At 33.3% G+C, this 19,781-nt stretch overlaps 1 protein-coding gene across 14 annotated transcripts; it reads right to left on the bottom strand.

The window, feature by feature from the left end:
* Positions 1-13,605: 13,605 nt before the first annotated feature.
* LOC122299332 (tubby-like F-box protein 8) lies at positions 13,606-19,285 on the bottom strand. Of its 14 annotated transcripts, none has more exons than XM_043109542.1 (6): positions 18,855-19,285; positions 18,423-18,626; positions 17,479-17,942; positions 17,222-17,309; positions 15,752-15,884; positions 13,606-14,636 (listed from the first exon to the last, which is right to left on the bottom strand). In XM_043109542.1, the coding sequence occupies exons 3-6, from the start codon at positions 17,824-17,826 to the stop codon at positions 13,907-13,909; spliced, it is 1,299 nt and encodes a 432-aa protein (XP_042965476.1). In that variant the 5' UTR covers positions 17,827-17,942; positions 18,423-18,626; positions 18,855-19,285; the 3' UTR covers positions 13,606-13,906. The 14 variants fall into 14 exon arrangements, with proteins under 14 accessions (XP_042965476.1, XP_042965478.1, XP_042965475.1 ...); XM_043109544.1 differs by having other exon boundaries at positions 18,901-19,285; XM_043109541.1 differs by having other exon boundaries at positions 18,922-19,285.
* Between the last annotated feature and the right edge of the window lie 496 nt (positions 19,286-19,781).

Genomic DNA, 19,781 nt, shown 5'->3' with positions numbered 1-19,781 from the left:
TCAAGTTTCAGAGCAAGTTCATGCTAAGTCAAGTTTCAGATCAAGTTCATGTCAAGTCAAGTTCAGTTCATGATTCAATTTAAGCTATGTCAATTATGCTATGTTGTACGCTAAGTTATGCTTTAATTACTTATGAATTTGATTATGCATTTATGCTTTTACTGTCATACATGCATCATTAGTCTGTATGGAAGTTTTTTGTTAACTTGCTGAGATTTGTAATCAAATCTCACTGTGGTAGTCCCAACTACCATTCCCCCCGAATGGTAGATCTTGTTACAGGACCTGAAGGAGGATCAGGAGCTGACCAACTAGACACAGTCGACTGAACGACGGTGCGTCGTTAATGTTAATACAGTAGTTAAATTACTACTTGTACGATGGAGTTGCATCTCCAGTACTATTGGATCATAACTATTTTGGAATAGTGCTGTGATCTTAGTTATTCAATGGATCTTTATGTATGAAGTATGTTTTAAGCATTTGGGATATTTTCAATTTGGTGCATAGTATTGCTAAAGAAAAAAATTATCCGCTGCGAATATTGCATAATGTTAGATGCATGTTAGGATTATTGCATCTTATATGTCATGAACGGGGGCAGGTAACCTTGTGTTGCATGTCTCGACGCTTCAAATGTCCGTCCGATCCCAAACGGAATTTGGGGGCGTCACACAGTAGTCATGAGAGGAGTTGGGTAACCAGCATTTTGCTAAACGAACAAAAAATATATGACAGTAATCTTAAGAAAAAAAGCCAACTTATAAAAAAAATTCAAGAAAACATTTGTATCACCACTTGAATGTTGCTTGGATATTGGTAGTCATATGGATATTGCAGAAGAGCTGGTGACCGCGTAGGAAGTCCTCCACAGTAACCATGCATGTGCATGTAATTTTCAAAGTTTAGAGAAGTTGATGGTATGTCCTAACATGTTATCACACAAGTTATTCATGTACAAAATCCATGAATATCAACTCAACACAATCCTACAAATTTTTAAAAAATATAACACCATGGTTGGAGGATTTGAGCTAGATGATGTTAGCGGAGATTGGTGTTCTTCCCATTTTCCCATGATAAGAGGAGATGAACTGCATAATTCCACCAGAGGAATTAAAACTGGCCTTACAAGTAACTTATCAAAAAAAAAAAAGCCTTAGAGCATTAGCATTGGCTTGGCCAAATGCATCTTCAAATTTAGCTAATATCAACTTGAAAATACATTTGTCTATTCTATCTAAATTCAATCTCCACATTGGATTAGCCATTTATTCTCTATATAATAATAAAATATTATTAAATTAATAATTTTTTTTAAAAAAATTATTTTTATCACATTTTATAATTCTACCAATTTAATATTAAGCAATATTATATTATAATTAAATTAATATTAAAAAAACACATTTTCAAAGCTCATTTAATCCTAACAAAATTCTATCAACTAAATATCAAGAAAAAAAATTCTAACCAAATCTCATTTAATCCTAATAATTGATTTACTAAATATCTTAACCAAATATCTAGCAACATATAAGAAGTCATACAAAAAAAAAAAAAAAAAAAACACTGCACTTACATAAATCAATATTTACAAAACATATTAATTACAAAACACATACATAAACACCTTAATCAAGAAAACGTCTTAATTTCAACACTTCTACATAAACAGAATTAGGAAATCTGCACTGATAGTTGCCATCTTAATTATAAAACAGTGACATAAACAACATCAGGAAATCTACACTTCCTCCACCATCTTAATTACAAAACACCTACATAAACACCTAGAGGATCCAAATATTCCGACACCATCTTAATTGCAAAAAACACTTATATAAACACCTAGAGGAAATACATAAATCTACACTTTAGTTACCATGTACAGTAGCACAAAAATAAACCCCTAGATTATACATAACAGCAGTTACAAGTGATCAATATACATTCAAAAAATCAGTTAGTAGGTTCCAATCTGTCATATTCTACCAAAAAGTAGTCTTTCATCCAAAAAATAGTCTTCCATTTCATAAATAAGTACCAACTGCAAAACAGAGAGATAGAGCAATATTAATCTATGTTTTTTTACTAAAAATAGCAACTAGTAACTGTTTTCGGGTGTGCAAAACCATCAGCAAATAAGTTTATTAACCAAAAATAGCAACTACCAAATATTTTTAAATTTACGTGGTATTACTGGGTGTGCAAAACAGCAACTCCAGTGCACTTCTCCCTCCTCCAGCTACTGCATTTCATTCAATTCAGTCTTATGTTTTTCTAGAATCTCAATTTGAATTGACTTGAAGTATTCTTGCTGCACTGCATTCATGTTATCAACATTCAACATCATGACTTCCATCTCCATCTTCTTCTTCTTAAGTGAAATTATCTCAGCCATGTCCTTGTCAGCCTTCATTGCCGTCTCTTATCGCTCAATCATCATTATCCTCCTATCACTTTCCATATTACTTAACTTTTCATCAAATTGACTATTACAAGATTCTTCATGTTTCCTTTTCCTTTCCCTTTGTTTTTCAGATTTCTTGCCTAGCGGCTTCTCCAAATTGGTAGACATGCTCTCATTTTCCTCAACATCTATGGCATTGGCAGCTGGAACAGTAGGGCAGCCCGTCTTTCTCTTTGTTGGCAAATTATCCATATGCACTTGCCACTTTGGTTGGTGTCTCAATAAGTCCAACAATGATCCAAATTATAATTGCTTTTTTGTGTCGATCGGTACAATACCTTTGCCTTGTCAATCTAAACATCAATCATAAAAATATTAGTACATATTACAATCCAAATTTATGATAATTAGAAACTTACCTTGTCTTGTTCATTGTTACCGCTTGGATGCATTGATTCGACTTGGGTCAAGCAACCACAAAACTTGTTTGTGGCTTTTTGGATAGTTGACCATCGATTAGTCAATGACCCCACATAACGTTCAGGCCAATTAGGTTTTTTATAAGTATTGAAGTAATCATAGATTCTTATCCACAATTGGGTAGACTTTTGATCTGTCCCCCTAATAGCGTCTATACTAATGTCGAGTCACCCTGATGCAAGGAGGTTGTCTTCTTCCACGATGAAGGACACACCCCGTTGGGATAGTTTAGTTCGTGCCCTTACTTGCCCTTCAGGTTGTGTCACTTCAACCTCATAAACAATATTATCATGCAAGACACGAGCCATGGGGGGGTTAATAATACCTTCTCCACCACTTTGCAATAGTGTGGTGAAAAATGGATCATCCAATAAGTGTGAATCCATCCTAAATAAAACAGTCAGCAAGTAATAAAGTCAATGCATCATTCAGCAAGTAATACAAAAAACAATGAGCAAGTATGAACACTTCTAAAAATGGTGAGCAAGTAAGAACACTTCTAAAAAATAGTGAGCAAGTAAGACCAATTGGTTGCTAAAAATGGTAGAAAAGAAAAAAAAAATCGAAATATATATTTAAGTATTTAATCGCAACACATATTGCATCTTCTTCATCAGATTATATAGGAATGAGTCACTGAAACATGTTTCCTTTTCCTGCACAGTTAAATGTGGCTTCCATGCCCTCCTCCTTGTTGAGCCATGTGTTTTCTAGAATATCCTAATCTAATGCTCATCTTAAAATGGATTCAAAAGAAAGGGATTGTTCATTTACTTGTGGTAGTTGGGCATGGGCTCGAATCTGGGGTTAGAACTTGAGGAGGAACTTGGTTAGGATCCATGGCCATGGTAGCAGCACAGAAAAACAGAATAAGGCTTTTGGTGGAGGTGTTGTTCATGGATACACATGATGCCCTTCCCATGCCAATTTATTTCTTCAACCCACTTGTCAGCGGTTGTCCTTTTATTTAAAGGAAAATGTATTTTGCGTCTAAATGAAGAGAATTAATAGTTCTTTAGCAACTGTTCTATAGCATGCTCTTATCTTTTAGCTAGGAACCTGACATGGCCAATATTATTGCTCAAACAGTTCATGTCTTTGATACTTATCATATGAATTTTGAGTGGCCATGCTCTCACCCTTATCAAGTTGCTTGGTTTTGAGTGATATCAGCCATTATATATATATATATATATATATATGGTTCTGACCAAAAGATCAATCCCATTGATTCATTTGAAACTCAAGTATTGAAATTAGGGACAAGAATTAGACCAATCTTCCAAATTATTATTATTCTTTGAAATTAAAGAGTATATATAATGTCATAGTATCATGATTCATGTCCTGCGATTGATCGAATTAATATCATTAACATATTGAGTTATGTCTATGTCTAATTAACATAGATTATCAATATTTTTGAGTCAATTAAAAGTTTTCAAAACCCATACAAACAGGAAATGATCAAAATCATATATAGTTAATTGTTAGCAATTTCTGATAAGATCATGATGAGAGATATTGCATGTACTTAATTATGAGGATGAAGAACGGGGCAAAGTGGGAGTTAAAGGCCGGGAAGTTGATCTATGAAGTTGAAGGTCTGCCATTTTTAAATCAAATAATTAGTCTTAAGAATGATAATAATTAGTCTTACCATTTTTAAATCAAATAATCAATTTTTCCTTCTACCTCCCCCACATTTTCTCTGGAGCCAAACAAATTTTAGGATTTTTATTAGATTATCATAACACAATCTTACCAACCAAACAGAGTTTCAGAGTGCCCAAGAGAAAACCATCTCGGAAACCAAACAGAAAACCATCTACCATCTCGGAAACCAAACAGAAACCATCATACTTTGTCTTCAATCACTCAGTTCTTGGAAACCAAACAAAACTACACCTGTTTTTTGTGCTCAATGAAAAACCCTAACTGTCAATCCCACTTCTAAATCCGTTTTCTCAGTATGGTAAGAAAATGATAGACAATCCATAGTGTAAGAAATACAAACCAACAGATGGAAATCACTGAAAAACCGAGAGCCTAAAGAGAAAAAATGAAAGGAAACTTACAGATCAGGATCGTCCGTGAGAGAGAGAGAGTGGAGGGCCAAGCCGTGGGAGTAGACGTGCACAACCGTGGGTTGTGGACCGTTTCCGTGGATGCAAATCGAGAGAGACAAAGAAAGAGTTTAGGGAGAAAATGAGTTCGGTACCGAAATGGAGGGAGTGACTTTTCCTTCCCGCCTCTATGTGTCTGACTTCAGCTTCCTCGGTTCCAGTGATAAAATAATTGTTTATTATTTGGCCAACGAAAACTGTCTTTCATATTTGGACTGGGACTGTAGCAGAAGTCTAAAATAATTTACATTTGCCCAATTCAGTGTGGTGCATTTTTTAGTCAAATTAGTCTAAATTTAGCCAAGCACCTTATTTGGCCAAGCCAACGAGGATGTTCTTACAAGTAGTACATCTTGAATAAAAAACCTCTAAAATAAACAAAACTGAACTATACTTCCATTAAGCAACAAAATCATTTTCTCATCAAATATGACAGATGGAGGTCTATCATGCTAAAATGTCACAAAAACATCAACATTTGATCATACTATCATGTAAATTTTAAGGGACTTTCCATCACCCTATTTCTTATCCAAAACTCTAAGACAAAAAATTAGAGTTAATTGCCTGCTAATCTAAATTTCCTATAACATAAATTCAGTAATCAGCAACAATTTAAAGCAAGCATCAATCACTTTCAAGAAAAAGCCACACTACGTTATAAAAAAAAAAAAAAAAAACAAGAAATAAAGATAGAAAAGCCACACAAATATCCATTAACTGATCTAACTTCCTGCAATTCAGTGCATAAATAATTTGTAACATTCATAAACAATTTAGTGCATAAATAATTTGTAACATTCATAAACAATTCAAATAATGCATATCAAATAATTACCAAAACACCTAATCCATTAAAACCAACCCATTCAGTCTATTTCACACAATTTCAATTAATTAATTCTCACACAAATCTCCATGAAGCAATCTCTATCAAAAGAATAATACAATCCTCAAGACCAAAACACATAATCCATCAAAACCAACCCATTCAAGCTATAAACTATAGCTGTTTGCCACGCTCATCTCAGCTTTAGTTTGCAATGACAAAATCAAAGAACGAATTATTAAGAAAACTGATGACATTTGAACTTAAGGAGATAATAATAAAACCATTATTGGGTGAGCAATGAGAGATATTCCAGAGAAACTAACGAAACTTATGGTTTCATAAAGATTTTGGTGCGAATGATACTAACAAACAAGATAGTTTGATTTTGAGGACAGATTAGACAACTCTCAGAGACCCATTCGTTTGTAAAATTCGAACCAGAGGAAGATTAATAACAAAGTACAAAAATAGTTTTATAGATGAAAAAAAAAAAAGTCCCAAACTCATCGTTTCAGAGAGGCTCACAGGTTTTTCAACTTGTCTCCAAGACTCTTTTGATTTTTTCTACTATTTTTTGTGCAGCTTCTTCTGACCGGAATGGATTTTGGCACTACTGGGTCGATTTCATTCTCTTTCGATTTTGGCGCTGGGTTTGGTTTACCTCACTTATGGTTTGAAATCATTTTAATCACGTTTTGTCCTTTTTTTTATCCTTTTTCTTTTTCAATGACTATAACCCACATCGGCGTGTGCGCAAAAGGTTCACAAGACGTGTACCTGTAACAGTATACTTAAGTGAATTGATATAAGTCTTCAATGATGAATGAAATTTAGATTCATTTCAAAATAATAATAAAAAGTAACCAATAACGATTGGAATGGTGACTAAAATAATTTTTACAAATAATTAGAATTAAAATTTTTAAGATTTATATTTTCAAGTTCCAAAATTTTTCTTTTAAAAAAAATTCAATTGGGTATAATTTAATTTATTGCAGAGTTGATAAGAGCACTACTAGTGGCTTAGCTATAGTAAAATTTTAGCCAAAATTTAACTAAGTTGCATAAATCATATATATACCAAACTCAACAAATATATAGTATTTTTAACCAATACCAAATTCATTGGCCTAATCTGATTAGTCCAAGTTGTTGACCAAATTATATTTTGGATATAAAATATTCATTCCCTCTTCATCTTCATCGCACACCAAAGCATACAAAACTCAAAAAATTCCACACCATTCTTTAGAGGACGTCAACGTCTCCCATACATTCCTCATAGCACCTTGCACGTCTCCCATACATTCTGATTTGGGATTTTTTTTATTTGATTTGTTCATTCTTTTTTGGTTTAATTTATACTACTTTCAACGTCTGATCTGTTTGGTTTTTGAGAAATCTCTACGGAAAAAGGAAACCTAAGAACTTTAAAATAAACAATGTTAAAAAATATGACCACTGTAAAAAGAAGATTGTTAAAAAATTATATTCGTTAGAATAATAGCAACGTCAAAAAATTAATGTGTGCTATAAATATTTCAATTACAGTTAGAATTAAAATAAATGAAAATATAAAAATCAATATTTTAATATAATAGTGATCGATTTGGAGAGTTTGTTATTTGACGTTGTTAAAAAGTAGCTAACTAAATTTATAAAAATGGATTTCCTAATCAAAATTTGGCCAAACTTTAACTAGGCCACTACTAGTGCTCTAAAATCATGACTTTGTTTATGATTTTAGGGTATAAAAAGTAAGAAAAATATTATTTATACGTACAATTTTTAATTACATAACCATACATATTGATGTGTCAGTTATTAAAATTGTGATTATTTTAAAATTCAAAATTTAAATTAAAAAACACTAATAAATTGAGACTACTATTTATTATATATTATTTATGCGTAAAATTGTGCATACATATATAGCATTACTCATATATAAATATTATTCCTAAGCCAGAGGAAGAAAAATACTACTTGTTTGGGTTGACATTTGCAAAAGCTGCTAAGTTAATCCTCTACCCAATCACTTTTTTAGTCTGATTTTAAAAATAATTTACAATCTCATAATTGTACTAGTAATTTTTTATAGGATTTTAGTGTGTGTAACTCTCGCATATTTTTTTATTTTTTTTTTAAATATGAGGTTTACTAAGACTATGAGGTGTGCAAGTGAGTTTCAGATTTATCCATTTTTTTAAATAGAATGTGCGAGATTTGCATACCTAAGATTACATATATCATTTCTCTAATCGTAACTCATTGAGTATACTTGGATGCTATAGACCTCTATTATTTTTTAGATTTATTGGTTAGTCTTTATTGTAGAGAAATTCTATTATTGAACTGGTGTATTAAGCATACATGGTAAAGTGCTTAAATGATATGCAGATAAATTTTAAAATTTGAATCTAATAAATTAAATCTTATTATTTAAATGATATATTGTACTCTACACACTAACTTAAGGCTAGAATACCTCTTTGATATAAGATTAATATTAATGACATGGGTAAAAGTATTTTATAATTCATTTTATAACCTGCCAATCAAACATATTATTATTATTTATTTTAATTTTAAGATTCCATCTCATTAGAATCTCAGATTTTACATATGTATCTTTTATTTTATATAAAATTATTAAAAAATTGTAAAAAACATTACGTATGAATTATTACTTACCTCGTAAAAGAATAGTCTGCATTATGCTTTGGATTGGTTACACATATTAGATAAATTAAAATATTATTAATAATGGTATGAATAGTAATAAGATAATTTCTAAATTATGGTAAAATATTTTGAGTTAAGATATTTTATAGAGTTTTGAAAAATGAAAGAGAAAAAATTGAATAAAAATATTATAAAATTAAAATATTATTATAATATAATTTTTATTTTAAAATTTGAAAAAATTGAATTATTTTTTGTGTTTTATTGAAAGTTTAAGAAAGTTTTAATGATTAGGTAATAATTAGATGAAAATTTTGAAAATTTAAAATTGAAAAATATTTATATTTGAATTGTGTTTAGATATTGAGATAAAATGAGATGAGATGAGATGTAATAAAATGGTCTCAACCATATGTAAAACCAATCAGGCCTAAGGAAATGTTTAGACAAATTATAGGTCTTGGAGTTTACCTATGAGACATTCTAATTAAAAACCACAGAGCAAAAATGTTGGACGAATTAGAAAATGAACTCAACACCTGCGACATAGATTTTTATTTTTATTTTTTTTAAATATCACTTAATTATTTAAAAAATCACATAAAAATTTGTTAAATGAATTACTGGACATAATAATTTATATCAATAATGAAAAACATTTCTTTTTTATTTTAAATTTTATTACTCAATTATTAAGTTCCGGTGGAAAATGAATGCTTAGCATTTAAGGTAGGAGAGGAATTATTGGAGACAGTTATTATATTACAAGCTGATTTATTGAAAATACTATCCATATCATTTAAAGCATAATATTAGATACAGTTTTAGAATATGTAAGTTATGCACATTTTTTTTTTTTTAAAGTAGAGTCTACCATTTAAAAAATAAGAATAATATTTTTAGAATGTGAAAGTTCCGCGTAATTCTTTAAAAAAAGTTGGTAAATATAAAATTTATATGAAAAAAATTATTTTTTTAATAATAAATTTCACTTTTTTTTTAAAAAGTGTACAAAATGTTTACGCATTAAAATTGTATTTAATATTACTTTTAAAAAAAACAAAACAAGGATTACCTCCCTCTCTGACTCACCACCCAAGAGTGCTTTTTTTTTTTTTTTTTTTTTTTTCCAAAAAAGAAATACGCAGAACTGGAAATTATAAATTATAAATTATGTATACCTTATAGATAACACGATGAAAGCATGCAGCTTGATGATGGAAATAATTAAATTCTGCAGCGTTTAGTGGGCTCGAGGAACAGTTCTGAGCTTCAACTTAGCCTAGAAGTAGCAGCTTTATATCACAAATTATTTGATTTCATGCAGCAATAATGCTTTTTATTGGATATTATTTCAGTTTGCTATTAATTATCAGCCTCAATAAAATAAATGTCTTTTAAGGTCCAAATTAATGAAAAAGAAGAAAAAAAAAGCAAGAATAATCCATCTTAATAATAATTCAAATTTCAGCAGAATCTTATAAGCTGATGCATATCAATTTAGTAGTTGTTAAATGATAATATTTTAAAAAATATTCATATTTTGTATTAATTAAATATAGATTAATTATCTGTTTCATGACTTGAAATGGTTGAGGATTTTAATGGATAAAAGAATGTTGTAATAAACTTTTTTTTTTTTTTTTTTATTGTAATTCGGATGGAGATATATATTTACTTTTAATACATAACATTCAAAGAAGACATGAATGTACATAACTTCGTGATTGGAATAGAAAAACTCTATTTAATATTTATATGTCTTTGTGAATAGCACTCTGGACTAATAAAGTGCTTATATGTTATAATTTGATTTGTAAGAAAAATCTTAAAATTTGAATCTTACAAATAAAATTTTATTAATTTAAGTGATGTGAACGGTATACGTTATATATTGACTTAAGAATAGAATAATTCACTGGAATAAGATTGGCCAAATCATTTGCAGCTTATGAGTGTCAGACTCAATTTGATCAGTTTATATATCTCATGCCCTAATGGGATGGGAGTGGGGTGGAGCAGATCTTGAAACTTGATGAGCTAGGCCAAGAATTCATTGGTATCGTGAGTGTACTACTTGTTGAATATGTAAAACCACAATGGTGCATGTTTTATAAACATTTGTAGTGGTGTGCGAGTCTCAAGCATTGATCAGATGGTAAGACTTCTAACATCTGAATTTTTTTTTTGAAAAAAAAAAAGAAAAAGAAAAAAAGAGAAACGAGTGATTCGGCCCTTTACCACTTAGAAAAAAATGAAAAAAAAATTATAAATTCATATTTTTGCAAACTTTATATGCATAACTGATTCTTCTGTAGAGGCCATTGAAGATGTCCCAACCATTCCTGGTTATCACCAGTTTGGAGTAGGTACAGAAAAAGAGTTCCAATATAAAATTCAAAGTGCTTTTATCCTCTAGAAGGATGCACTAGTGACCACTGTGTGCAATCCATTCTTGCACAAGCAGCACAACCATTATTATCTATAATTATGTATAAATTAAATTAAAATATATCAGATGATCTAGTGCTCCACCAAACATCAATTAAAATGGAGAAAATCTAGCTATCTCCATATCACAATCTACATGCATGGCCAAAATCTGGGGCATTAAGGAACATGATCATCTCAAGGCAATCTTCTGAGTCAGATCTGTAAGATTTACCCTTTTCTGTGCTAGAGAAAGATGATACTGTGAGATCAATTGTTGCTTCATGATCATTTTGTGATTTCATTAAATGCTAGGTGCATAGGGTAGATTCAATATTTTTAAGAGCATGTCTCCTTCATAAGTTATAATTATTGACTATAATTTCTAATTATCAAACATAGAAACAAAAATATGCATTTATTGTGATTTGATTGGTGACAGGAGTGCTAAATCAAACAGTTTTCCAAACTTGCACAACACTTGAAACACATTTAAAAAAAAAAAAAATCAACTTCTGAAACTTAAAAAAAAAAAGAAAAGAGAATTCTGTGTCCATCAGATTTTTGTCTGATGAACAGAGAAAATTGTCGACTGATCTTAGAGATTACAATCATAAAACACAAAACCAATAGAGTGAAAAGATGAACAATATAAAAGGGCATCATGGAGATTATGGAGGAAGAAAATAAAAGATGCTGATCATTGCCAGCTTGGGGCAATACCTGGCAATAGCAGTAGTAGAAATAGTGCAATATTGCAGTACCTTCTCCGAATTAATACACATTTATTTCACAAGCTAGCTACGTAATTAATAGATTTTATATGCTACTTATATATGTGTATATATGTGGGTGATCTCTGTGTGTGTATACATATCTTGTCTGTGTGCTCTTGTGCTAGCTTGTCTCTCTGAAAGAGAGAGATCAGCTCTAGATCCATAATATGAGTTTTCGTAGTACTCCAGTACTTCTCGAGTTCTGGGACCCTAATGGTCGGAGTAACCCTGACCCACGTAGTTGATCACTTCAGAGAGGATTGGAGCATATATATTCCTCCATGAAAAGCCAAGAAGATCAAGTACTTGTTCCTAATTCCGAAGTGCAGCAGCTGGGCAGTACTTCAGTCAGCTAGATCGACATGTCAACCGGTGCTCACTCTCCGTATTTCTGTCAAGGAGGCTCAACCAGTGATCTTTTGCTAGCATATTACAGTATTGTCGTTTTCGCCAGTACTGTCAACCTATGAAGAATTATTTCTAGGACCACGTGAACGTACGTACGTTTAATTTGCTGCAATATTGCAGGCTTCTGGGTCGTCGGTTTTGTTTGTTCAAGCAGAACTGATGTTATCTTTCAAAAGTTTGCTCTCTCTCTCTCTCTCTCTCTCTCTCTCTCTCTCTCTCTATATATATATATATATATCATTTGGCACTGGTTCTTTTAGTTCCATTATTGTAAGAATGAACTTTGTTGTAACATGATGAAGTTGGTGAATTCAAAGTCATCTAATCTACATGTTTTCTGCAAATTTATATGGTTCTATGATCACCTGCTTCTTTTATGTTTCTTTATCGGTTCCTGTCTTTTAACTTGGAATGTAAATTAAGAATTTCATATATATATAATATATATATATATACAAATTATATGTGAGAAGCAAGAAAGACTGAAACCTCTACAGTACGGTGTCCAGCCAAAACACGCTGTGTGTGTGTGTGATTGATCTGTCCCGTACATATATAGCAAGCTAAATAACTTCAAGAATCAAAACCTCTAGCTTTCACACAAGACTACACATTGAATGTCACCTCTTTAAAAAGAGCAAGAGGGTACGGAACTTCTTGGATTAACATAGGATGGATGAGTTAGAGTAGGGACCGTTCAGGGTTTCTAAGCCAAGAAACAACGAACCGGAGACTTGACCCTGGCGCGGTACCGCCTGGGACCAGAGAAATGGTGAGCTTTTTGCATAGTGTGGTATTGCTTCAGCCTCAAGGATCGAAGTAATTTATATTCATCACCAAAATCAGTTCATAATCTGTAATTAGGAAAAGGATATGTTGTGTGAACACACTGACCTGCCTGTAATTATTTTCTTATGGCAAGTTGGCATGACTGGCCGATCTCATATGCTTTAAAACAACTAAAAAGAACATAGTATATCATTTATTTATTTCAAAATGAGCGGAGTTTAACGTTCACTGAAAGATAGAAACTTCAAGATTACTCCAGTAAATTGGCATGAGCTGCCCATATGTTCTACACAAGGTACTGTAAAATAGACCAGATCCTCAAATTTTTATTGTACCTCGAACTTGTTTTCTTTCTTGTTTGTTTTCAGTTTTGCACTAATCCTAACTACCAGTGTACTGGACTGTTTAGCAAAACTTGCATCACTTTCTTGGTTGGATTTAACATCGCATTCATCACACCAAGTAAAAGGAAAAGAAAAGAAAAGAATTGTCTGGGCGGATGGGTCATGAAAACTCACACCGATGAGAGGTGTAGAGAATCACGAACGCAAGCATATAAAAGGACATGGGTTGGACTTTTCTGTGATATTGGGGCGGGCGACAATGTCGACTCGGAAACAATAAAATGGCTTCAACAAAACGTGGAATTCATGAGGCACACAACTATTCCGCTGAACTCATTTATTTTCTTTGGTATAATTCATGGAATTAATTACCGAATACAGATACAGAAGAATGATAGTTTCGTTAACCCAAGGTAACTGTATCAAAGATAGACGAAGGAAGCATACAGAGCTAACTAATCAGGATAACCAAAAGGAAAAGGTCCTTCTGTGTTAACCAATATTGTTCTGCACTTTTTTTATAGGGCATTGAATTTTACATACAAACAGCCCATCCTATAAAACCCTATAAAAGAAGAGATTACCATCTAGATTTTCTATTCCTCACCATTGTTATTTGTTTTCTATTCACATGCCAACTTAGTATCAAAGCTGCTCAAGCAAATGGCAAAAGCCTGGAATGCAGACAGAGGATACCGATAATCCATGGTAAACATATCCTTGCCGACTTTACCAAACTGCAGAATTACCTTGTCATGATCAGGTTGGGTTGGCTGCCTTGGTGCACCAGCAGCTGGCTGTGATGGTGTTGGTGCACCAGCAGCTGGCTGTGTTGCAGCAATTAGCTGAAAGTTCTTGACAGAGGCAACAGTCACCCTTCCACGGAAGTTGAGGCACCAACACTGCAACTGTTCATGCCATCTTGGAGCCTTGTTTAGGAGAACCAAAGGTCTCACTTTTCTGCCATCTTCTTCATTGTGGGATCCAATAATATCTGAGAACCTGGAGCTGCCAAACTCAGTTGAGGTATCGATTGATTTTGCAAATGAAATGCTACTAAACGAGTCTTCGAGGGAGCGAGGGAGGAGCTCTGGTTGACCAGGAACAGTACCACCTGGTTCAAGAGCAGAGGCAGGGATTGAGTGCATTGTGCAATGCATCTTGCGTGGACCCCGAGTGCCTAGCACATTGAGCTCATATGTGACTTGAGCAATGTTATAGGTTCCAGTGGGGACCTTTGGAGAAACCTTTTTTGAGTAAAACCGACGACTTCGGCTGGGGGGTGAAAACTGCCCATTGTTATAGGGAGGCTGTGTATCATAAATTATGAATTTGGTGCCCAGGAAATTTGACCTGAAACAAAGACCTTATGCGTTTGAACAGAAGAGATTGATGCAAAGCCATTCATAGCATGTACTTGATCATAGGCTTCAAGTTACAAAATAAAGACTACTTGCACAAAGTACATAGTGGGCTCTGGTGATAAGAACAAATAATAAATATACAGCTTCCTTTAATATTATTATTTTGTCTTTAGGGGTGAAATGCTAAAATTCAAAGAAACATGACCAACAAAGCAGCACAATCCAAACGAAGGTTCCAATATAAATATAACAGGCAAGAAAACAAGTTATAAATTAATAAAGAAAAATTATATTTGCAAGCCAGTGTTGAGGACACACCTTCCACACTGTCAACATGACATTATTTGATTTGCAATAGTAATTTAAAATTTTGAATCTTGCAAACCAAATTTTGCCAAGTTAGTGGTGTGGTGTGGATGGTGCGTACTTCACACCAACTTGCAAAGTAGAAAACTCATTAATAAATGATTAAACCGAAATATGAGGCGGCACCAATTATGGACAAACTCAGAGAAGTTTATCTAGTATGGTTTAGGCGTGATGTGCAACAAATAATACTTAGCTGCAGCTCCAAAGGTTAAATCACCTCTAGAATGGGGCAATAGGATTACAATGACAATAGGATATGAGAATTAGATATGTTTGACCATTATTTAACAGAAGACAAGCCAGATAGATACAGTGAAAAGGACATAAATTTAAGGTTAGCTTTTAAGTACCAGAAAGAAGACAAAATAAATAAAGCTTTTTAATAATCGGATAAATCTGTTCATTTGAACAAGACATACATAATACCTATTACTGAAATATAAACAAACATCTAATTATAATCTGAATTATAAAAAAAATTAAAAAATAAGTTATAAACCATTGAATGAAGTTGTAACAATTTGTTTGACCACAGATTCACACAAATTGCAACATTGCATACTTTCATTGTTCTTTACTTGAATATCTTTCTCCTCCTTTTTGTTCGTTTATTTTTTTATCTTTTTGGGGGCAGTAGAGGGAGGAAACCATTAATACAAGGACTTTGCCCCACATTAAAACATTACAGTGAATTGAATCACGTATAAAAGAATTAAGAAGTTTAGCAAGACCTACCTCAGTTTTCCAATGTAAGTGCTCTTTGATCTTGAAATGCTATCTGCATCCATGGAAATCACATATTCTGTGCAAGTTGTTCGCCGGGTCCGTTTTGCAGAGAGAAGAAATTTCCCATTTTCGACAAGCAGAGCTGCAGGACAATAGATGGGTTGGGAGTTAGGAGTTCATCCCCAAATAGAATGATAATGAACGAACACAAAAGAGAAGATGCACAAATACATTTAAGGGAAAGAAATTGTGCTTTAGATGGAAAAAGGCTGCCAACATACAGATGCAATCACACGGCATAGATAATTGATGCAAGCACTAACCTAAATCAATCATAAATGAAGAAGACATTCAATTTAACACAGCACACAGCCCAAAGAAGATACAGCTGATACAAATGCCCAGCTAAAACCTTTGCAACTGGAACAAAATTTCAAGTCCATGGAGCATGAGAAAAGAAAATTTCATAAACCTAACGTAGTTCATCCTCTGACCATTCAGGAACCATACAGAGTGGACCTGCAGGTACATACCCAATGAGTTCTCAACTCACGACCCAAAATTTTTCATTCATTATAAATTAAACATCAGGCAAATTGACCTCAGGAGATGGGAATCACCACATGTTTTCTAAACAGACTTAATAGGAATTGGATCAAATTCATAAACATTGAGCCTAAATTTGCCACTAACCAAAAGAGCCCCAAACATTTACATCAGTGACACTGAAGCAAAGTGAAATTTCAGCAAAGTTATAAGCCATGCAATGGAATCACATCTCATATGACCATGAACATTGGAAATGGCCATTAGATGTCTAAGGCATTACATTTGTGGTAAAGGCTATAACTTGGAACGAGTCAAAGAAGATGGCCAAGCTAGATGTCACATATATGATTTAGGTTATGAAAAAAGCTTATAAATTGCCCGGGGCTTAGGCCATCATAGCCACAAGAAGACTCAATTAAAGAAGTTTTAGGTGGATACTGAAGCATCACATTCATTTTAGAGGATGGTACACACACACACACACACAGAGAAGACATGTAGATGCCAAATACATATTAATCTAGCATTTCAACATTTTGGCACCTTCATTGCATAGAAGATTTCATTATAATTGTTCACCTGGAATCATGTCCCATAAATTATATGAAGCTCTTGGTTATGGTGAAGGGCAATTCTCATGTTAAATAAATAAATTATTGGTGACAATAAAAGCGTTTTGAGCAATAAAATCTGACATTGCCAATGTATGCAGTGAAAAAAAACCCAAGAAGTTAACTGCAAACCAGGATAATTTTGAGCTGCAGAAACCATCAATTTCATTGAAAAAAAAATTGCCGAATATGCTGAGAAAATATTAAGAGGCATTAAGTTAACCGCCAACATCACTTTAGGACCCAAATCAATCACAAAGCAAGACATACTAAACTCAACAAGATATTAGCAGCAATCAAAGTGTAACAACATGCATACCAGGGCTAAGACAGAGGAAAAGGTGGTAAGTTAAATTTGATGTGTCCCTCTTAATGAAGCATTGCATGTTTCCATCTTGAGGACCCGGCTGTAAACAAAAATAATAGTTAAAATGATGTAAAAAATGCAGCAATGAATTTACATTCAACTAAACTTCCAGATACAAAAACAAAGTAATGACCTTAATAAAGACATATTTAAGCAAGTATATCATGTATTTATTAAACAGACAAGATAAAAGATAATAAAGATCACACCTGCTTCAGGGAAATAGGAAAGGTAATTTTCCCAGATAATTCAGGACCTCTGACAATTACTTTGCACATTTCCCTCCAGGCTCTGCAGACAGCAGCACATGCAACAACATGCCTCCGGGCAGGCCAAGTACTCTCACTTGCCTCCAGTCTTTTGATCACATCACATAAAAGCTCAGGCGGGAGGCTAGCCCAACGGCTGTTCTGGACTACCAGGGGCTGGTCATGCAATTCGTGGACTGAGCCATGTGATTTTCCCCTGGGATGACGGGGCAGCCTCACCTCAATACTTCTTCTTGATAAGCTTCCTAGTCCATCCCTTACATCACGAACTATACTTCGGAACGACATCTTCTCCGTTATGCTGATAACCCCAGATGTAATATATCTTCAATATCGTCTCATATATTTTATTCCACTTGATAAAAGTATGACTAGTCACCACAAACCCATAAGTTCAAGTACAGCTGCAAATCAAATTCATTTATTCAAATTCCAATCACCATGCTTGATAACAAAGAAAAGATAAAAAGAAGACACATAGGGAAAAGCACAAAGCAAGAAAAGGAGATTCTCAGACAAGAAGGCTCACATGGACCTAAAGCAGAATAAAATACCACACTTTTATCAGAGAAATCTTTTGGCAAATTTTAAACCGATCCAGGAATTCTAAAAATTAATTCAAACAAAACTTCTTATTTGGCACAACGTAATTTAAATGAAGAATCCAGTCAAAAGAATTATGCTCACATGATAAAGCCAGATGCAAATCTCCCCCAACCAGAAAGTACGCACCAAAAATATTTAAATGGCATTTTCTAAACCGTACCCCTAATTATTAAATACAAAATCTTCACGGCAGCTGAGGTAGATGGAAAAATTAATGTTAAAAAAAAAAAACATTGCAGGCCCAATATCTAGAAGTCAATAACGTGCGAGACACATACAGCTCTGTACAGCCATACTAAATTTAATTGCTTGAAGTCCTGACATCGTGTTTTGGGAGCAAATGACAATGTCAAAAAAGGAACCTTCTGGGAAAAAAACCTTAAAACTTAAGAATCACTAAAAGAGGAAGATCCGTTCCTCCACTCCTAGGGCTCTCGGAGATCGGTGAAAGCATGCAAAGATCTAGTCTTCCAGGTAGAATTCTGCAAAGGAAAAAACGCAAAATTAGAAATGTGACGTAAAAATGATTCATTTTCTTCCTAATTAAGCATCAAACCATAGAATTCAAAAACAAGAAAAAGATACGAGCAAATAAAATTTCAATTAGGGAAAAAAAAAAAAAAAAAAACCCAACCACAACAACAACAACAACAACAATGTTATGCACTAAAAGTCACAGAACACAAATTGAAATGTGATGATACAAACACCTCGAAGAAAAAATTCAAAAAACGAAACAAATATGTTCTGAGTTACAGCATCACTGAGAAGATTTACACTTCTCGTCAGCTGAACAAAGCCCATCAGAATCTTTCAAATACCGAGACTTTTTAACACCCTTTTGCCCCCTTCCATGCAAACCTACCACCACTCAAAGAAACAGTGGAACTTTCTCGAACACCCAGCGAAAACTCAAAGATTCCGGAGATAGACTTGCCCAGAACCGAAGATTAAACATGGCTCACCATCTTTCTTCTCTTGTCCTCAGACTCAATTCTCCGGATGGTTCGTTTCTTACTACAGTCTCTCTCTGTCTCTCAATGGGACTCGGACTTGAACACTTTATCAAACCCAACTCACGAACGTAAAAGATCAGCTGATCAAAATTACCGATCGGCTTTTATCTCCACGGCTATAATAAATAGAGAGTGTGTTCAAACATTATTAGTACTAATTAATTACTTAATCGTTATCTTTAATGTTGTTTGTTTAATGTCCACTTGAGCCAGAGACTTTTCTTTGTTTTCAATATTACCGTTTTGCCCTGAACAGTTGACCTTGCAAGTTAGCCTGATCTTCGTTTACCTTAACTTCCGTTCCGGTACCTTCGACTGCCCGTGCATTCTACGGTTCTACCTGTCCGAGCTAAGTCTTCAGCATTCGCTTTTCCCTTGATTCATGTTATTTTTTTCTATAAAAAGGAAAATAGTTTTTAATTTATTTATTTTCTGATATAATGTCAAGTGATTAATAAATAAGTTAAAAAAAAAAACAACCAAACAAAATACAGTATTTTTCATATAACTTATATATGGGTGAAGATCATTGTCAAGGCCGGAGTTTTTGGGGATGCATAGGAGTTGTGAAAGGCCTTGCATGATTCATAATTGCTTGTTTAATTGGGGACGACATGCAGT

This window comes from Carya illinoinensis, chromosome 16, assembly GCF_018687715.1.
Source record: "Carya illinoinensis cultivar Pawnee chromosome 16, C.illinoinensisPawnee_v1, whole genome shotgun sequence".
Classification (NCBI taxonomy): domain Eukaryota; kingdom Viridiplantae; phylum Streptophyta; class Magnoliopsida; order Fagales; family Juglandaceae; genus Carya; species Carya illinoinensis.
Note: the sequence above shows the minus strand (reverse complement) of the source record. Positions and strands in the feature narration are given on the sequence as shown.

What these genes read in the sequence shown, in the direction of transcription:
- LOC122299332 (XM_043109542.1), bottom strand. Translation starts at nt 17,826, where the DNA reads ATGTCGTTCCGAAGTATAGTTCGTGATGTAAGGGATGGACTAGGAAGC. An exon ending in TTCCTATTTCCCTGAAGCAG is followed by an intron (nt 17,310 to 17,478) that starts GTGTGATCTTTA and finishes TTTTGTTTACAG; the next exon opens with CCGGGTCCTCAAGATGGAAA. An exon ending in TTTCCTCTGTCTTAGCCCTG is followed by an intron (nt 15,885 to 17,221) that starts GTATGCATGTTG and finishes ATTGTCCTGCAG; the next exon opens with CTCTGCTTGTCGAAAATGGG.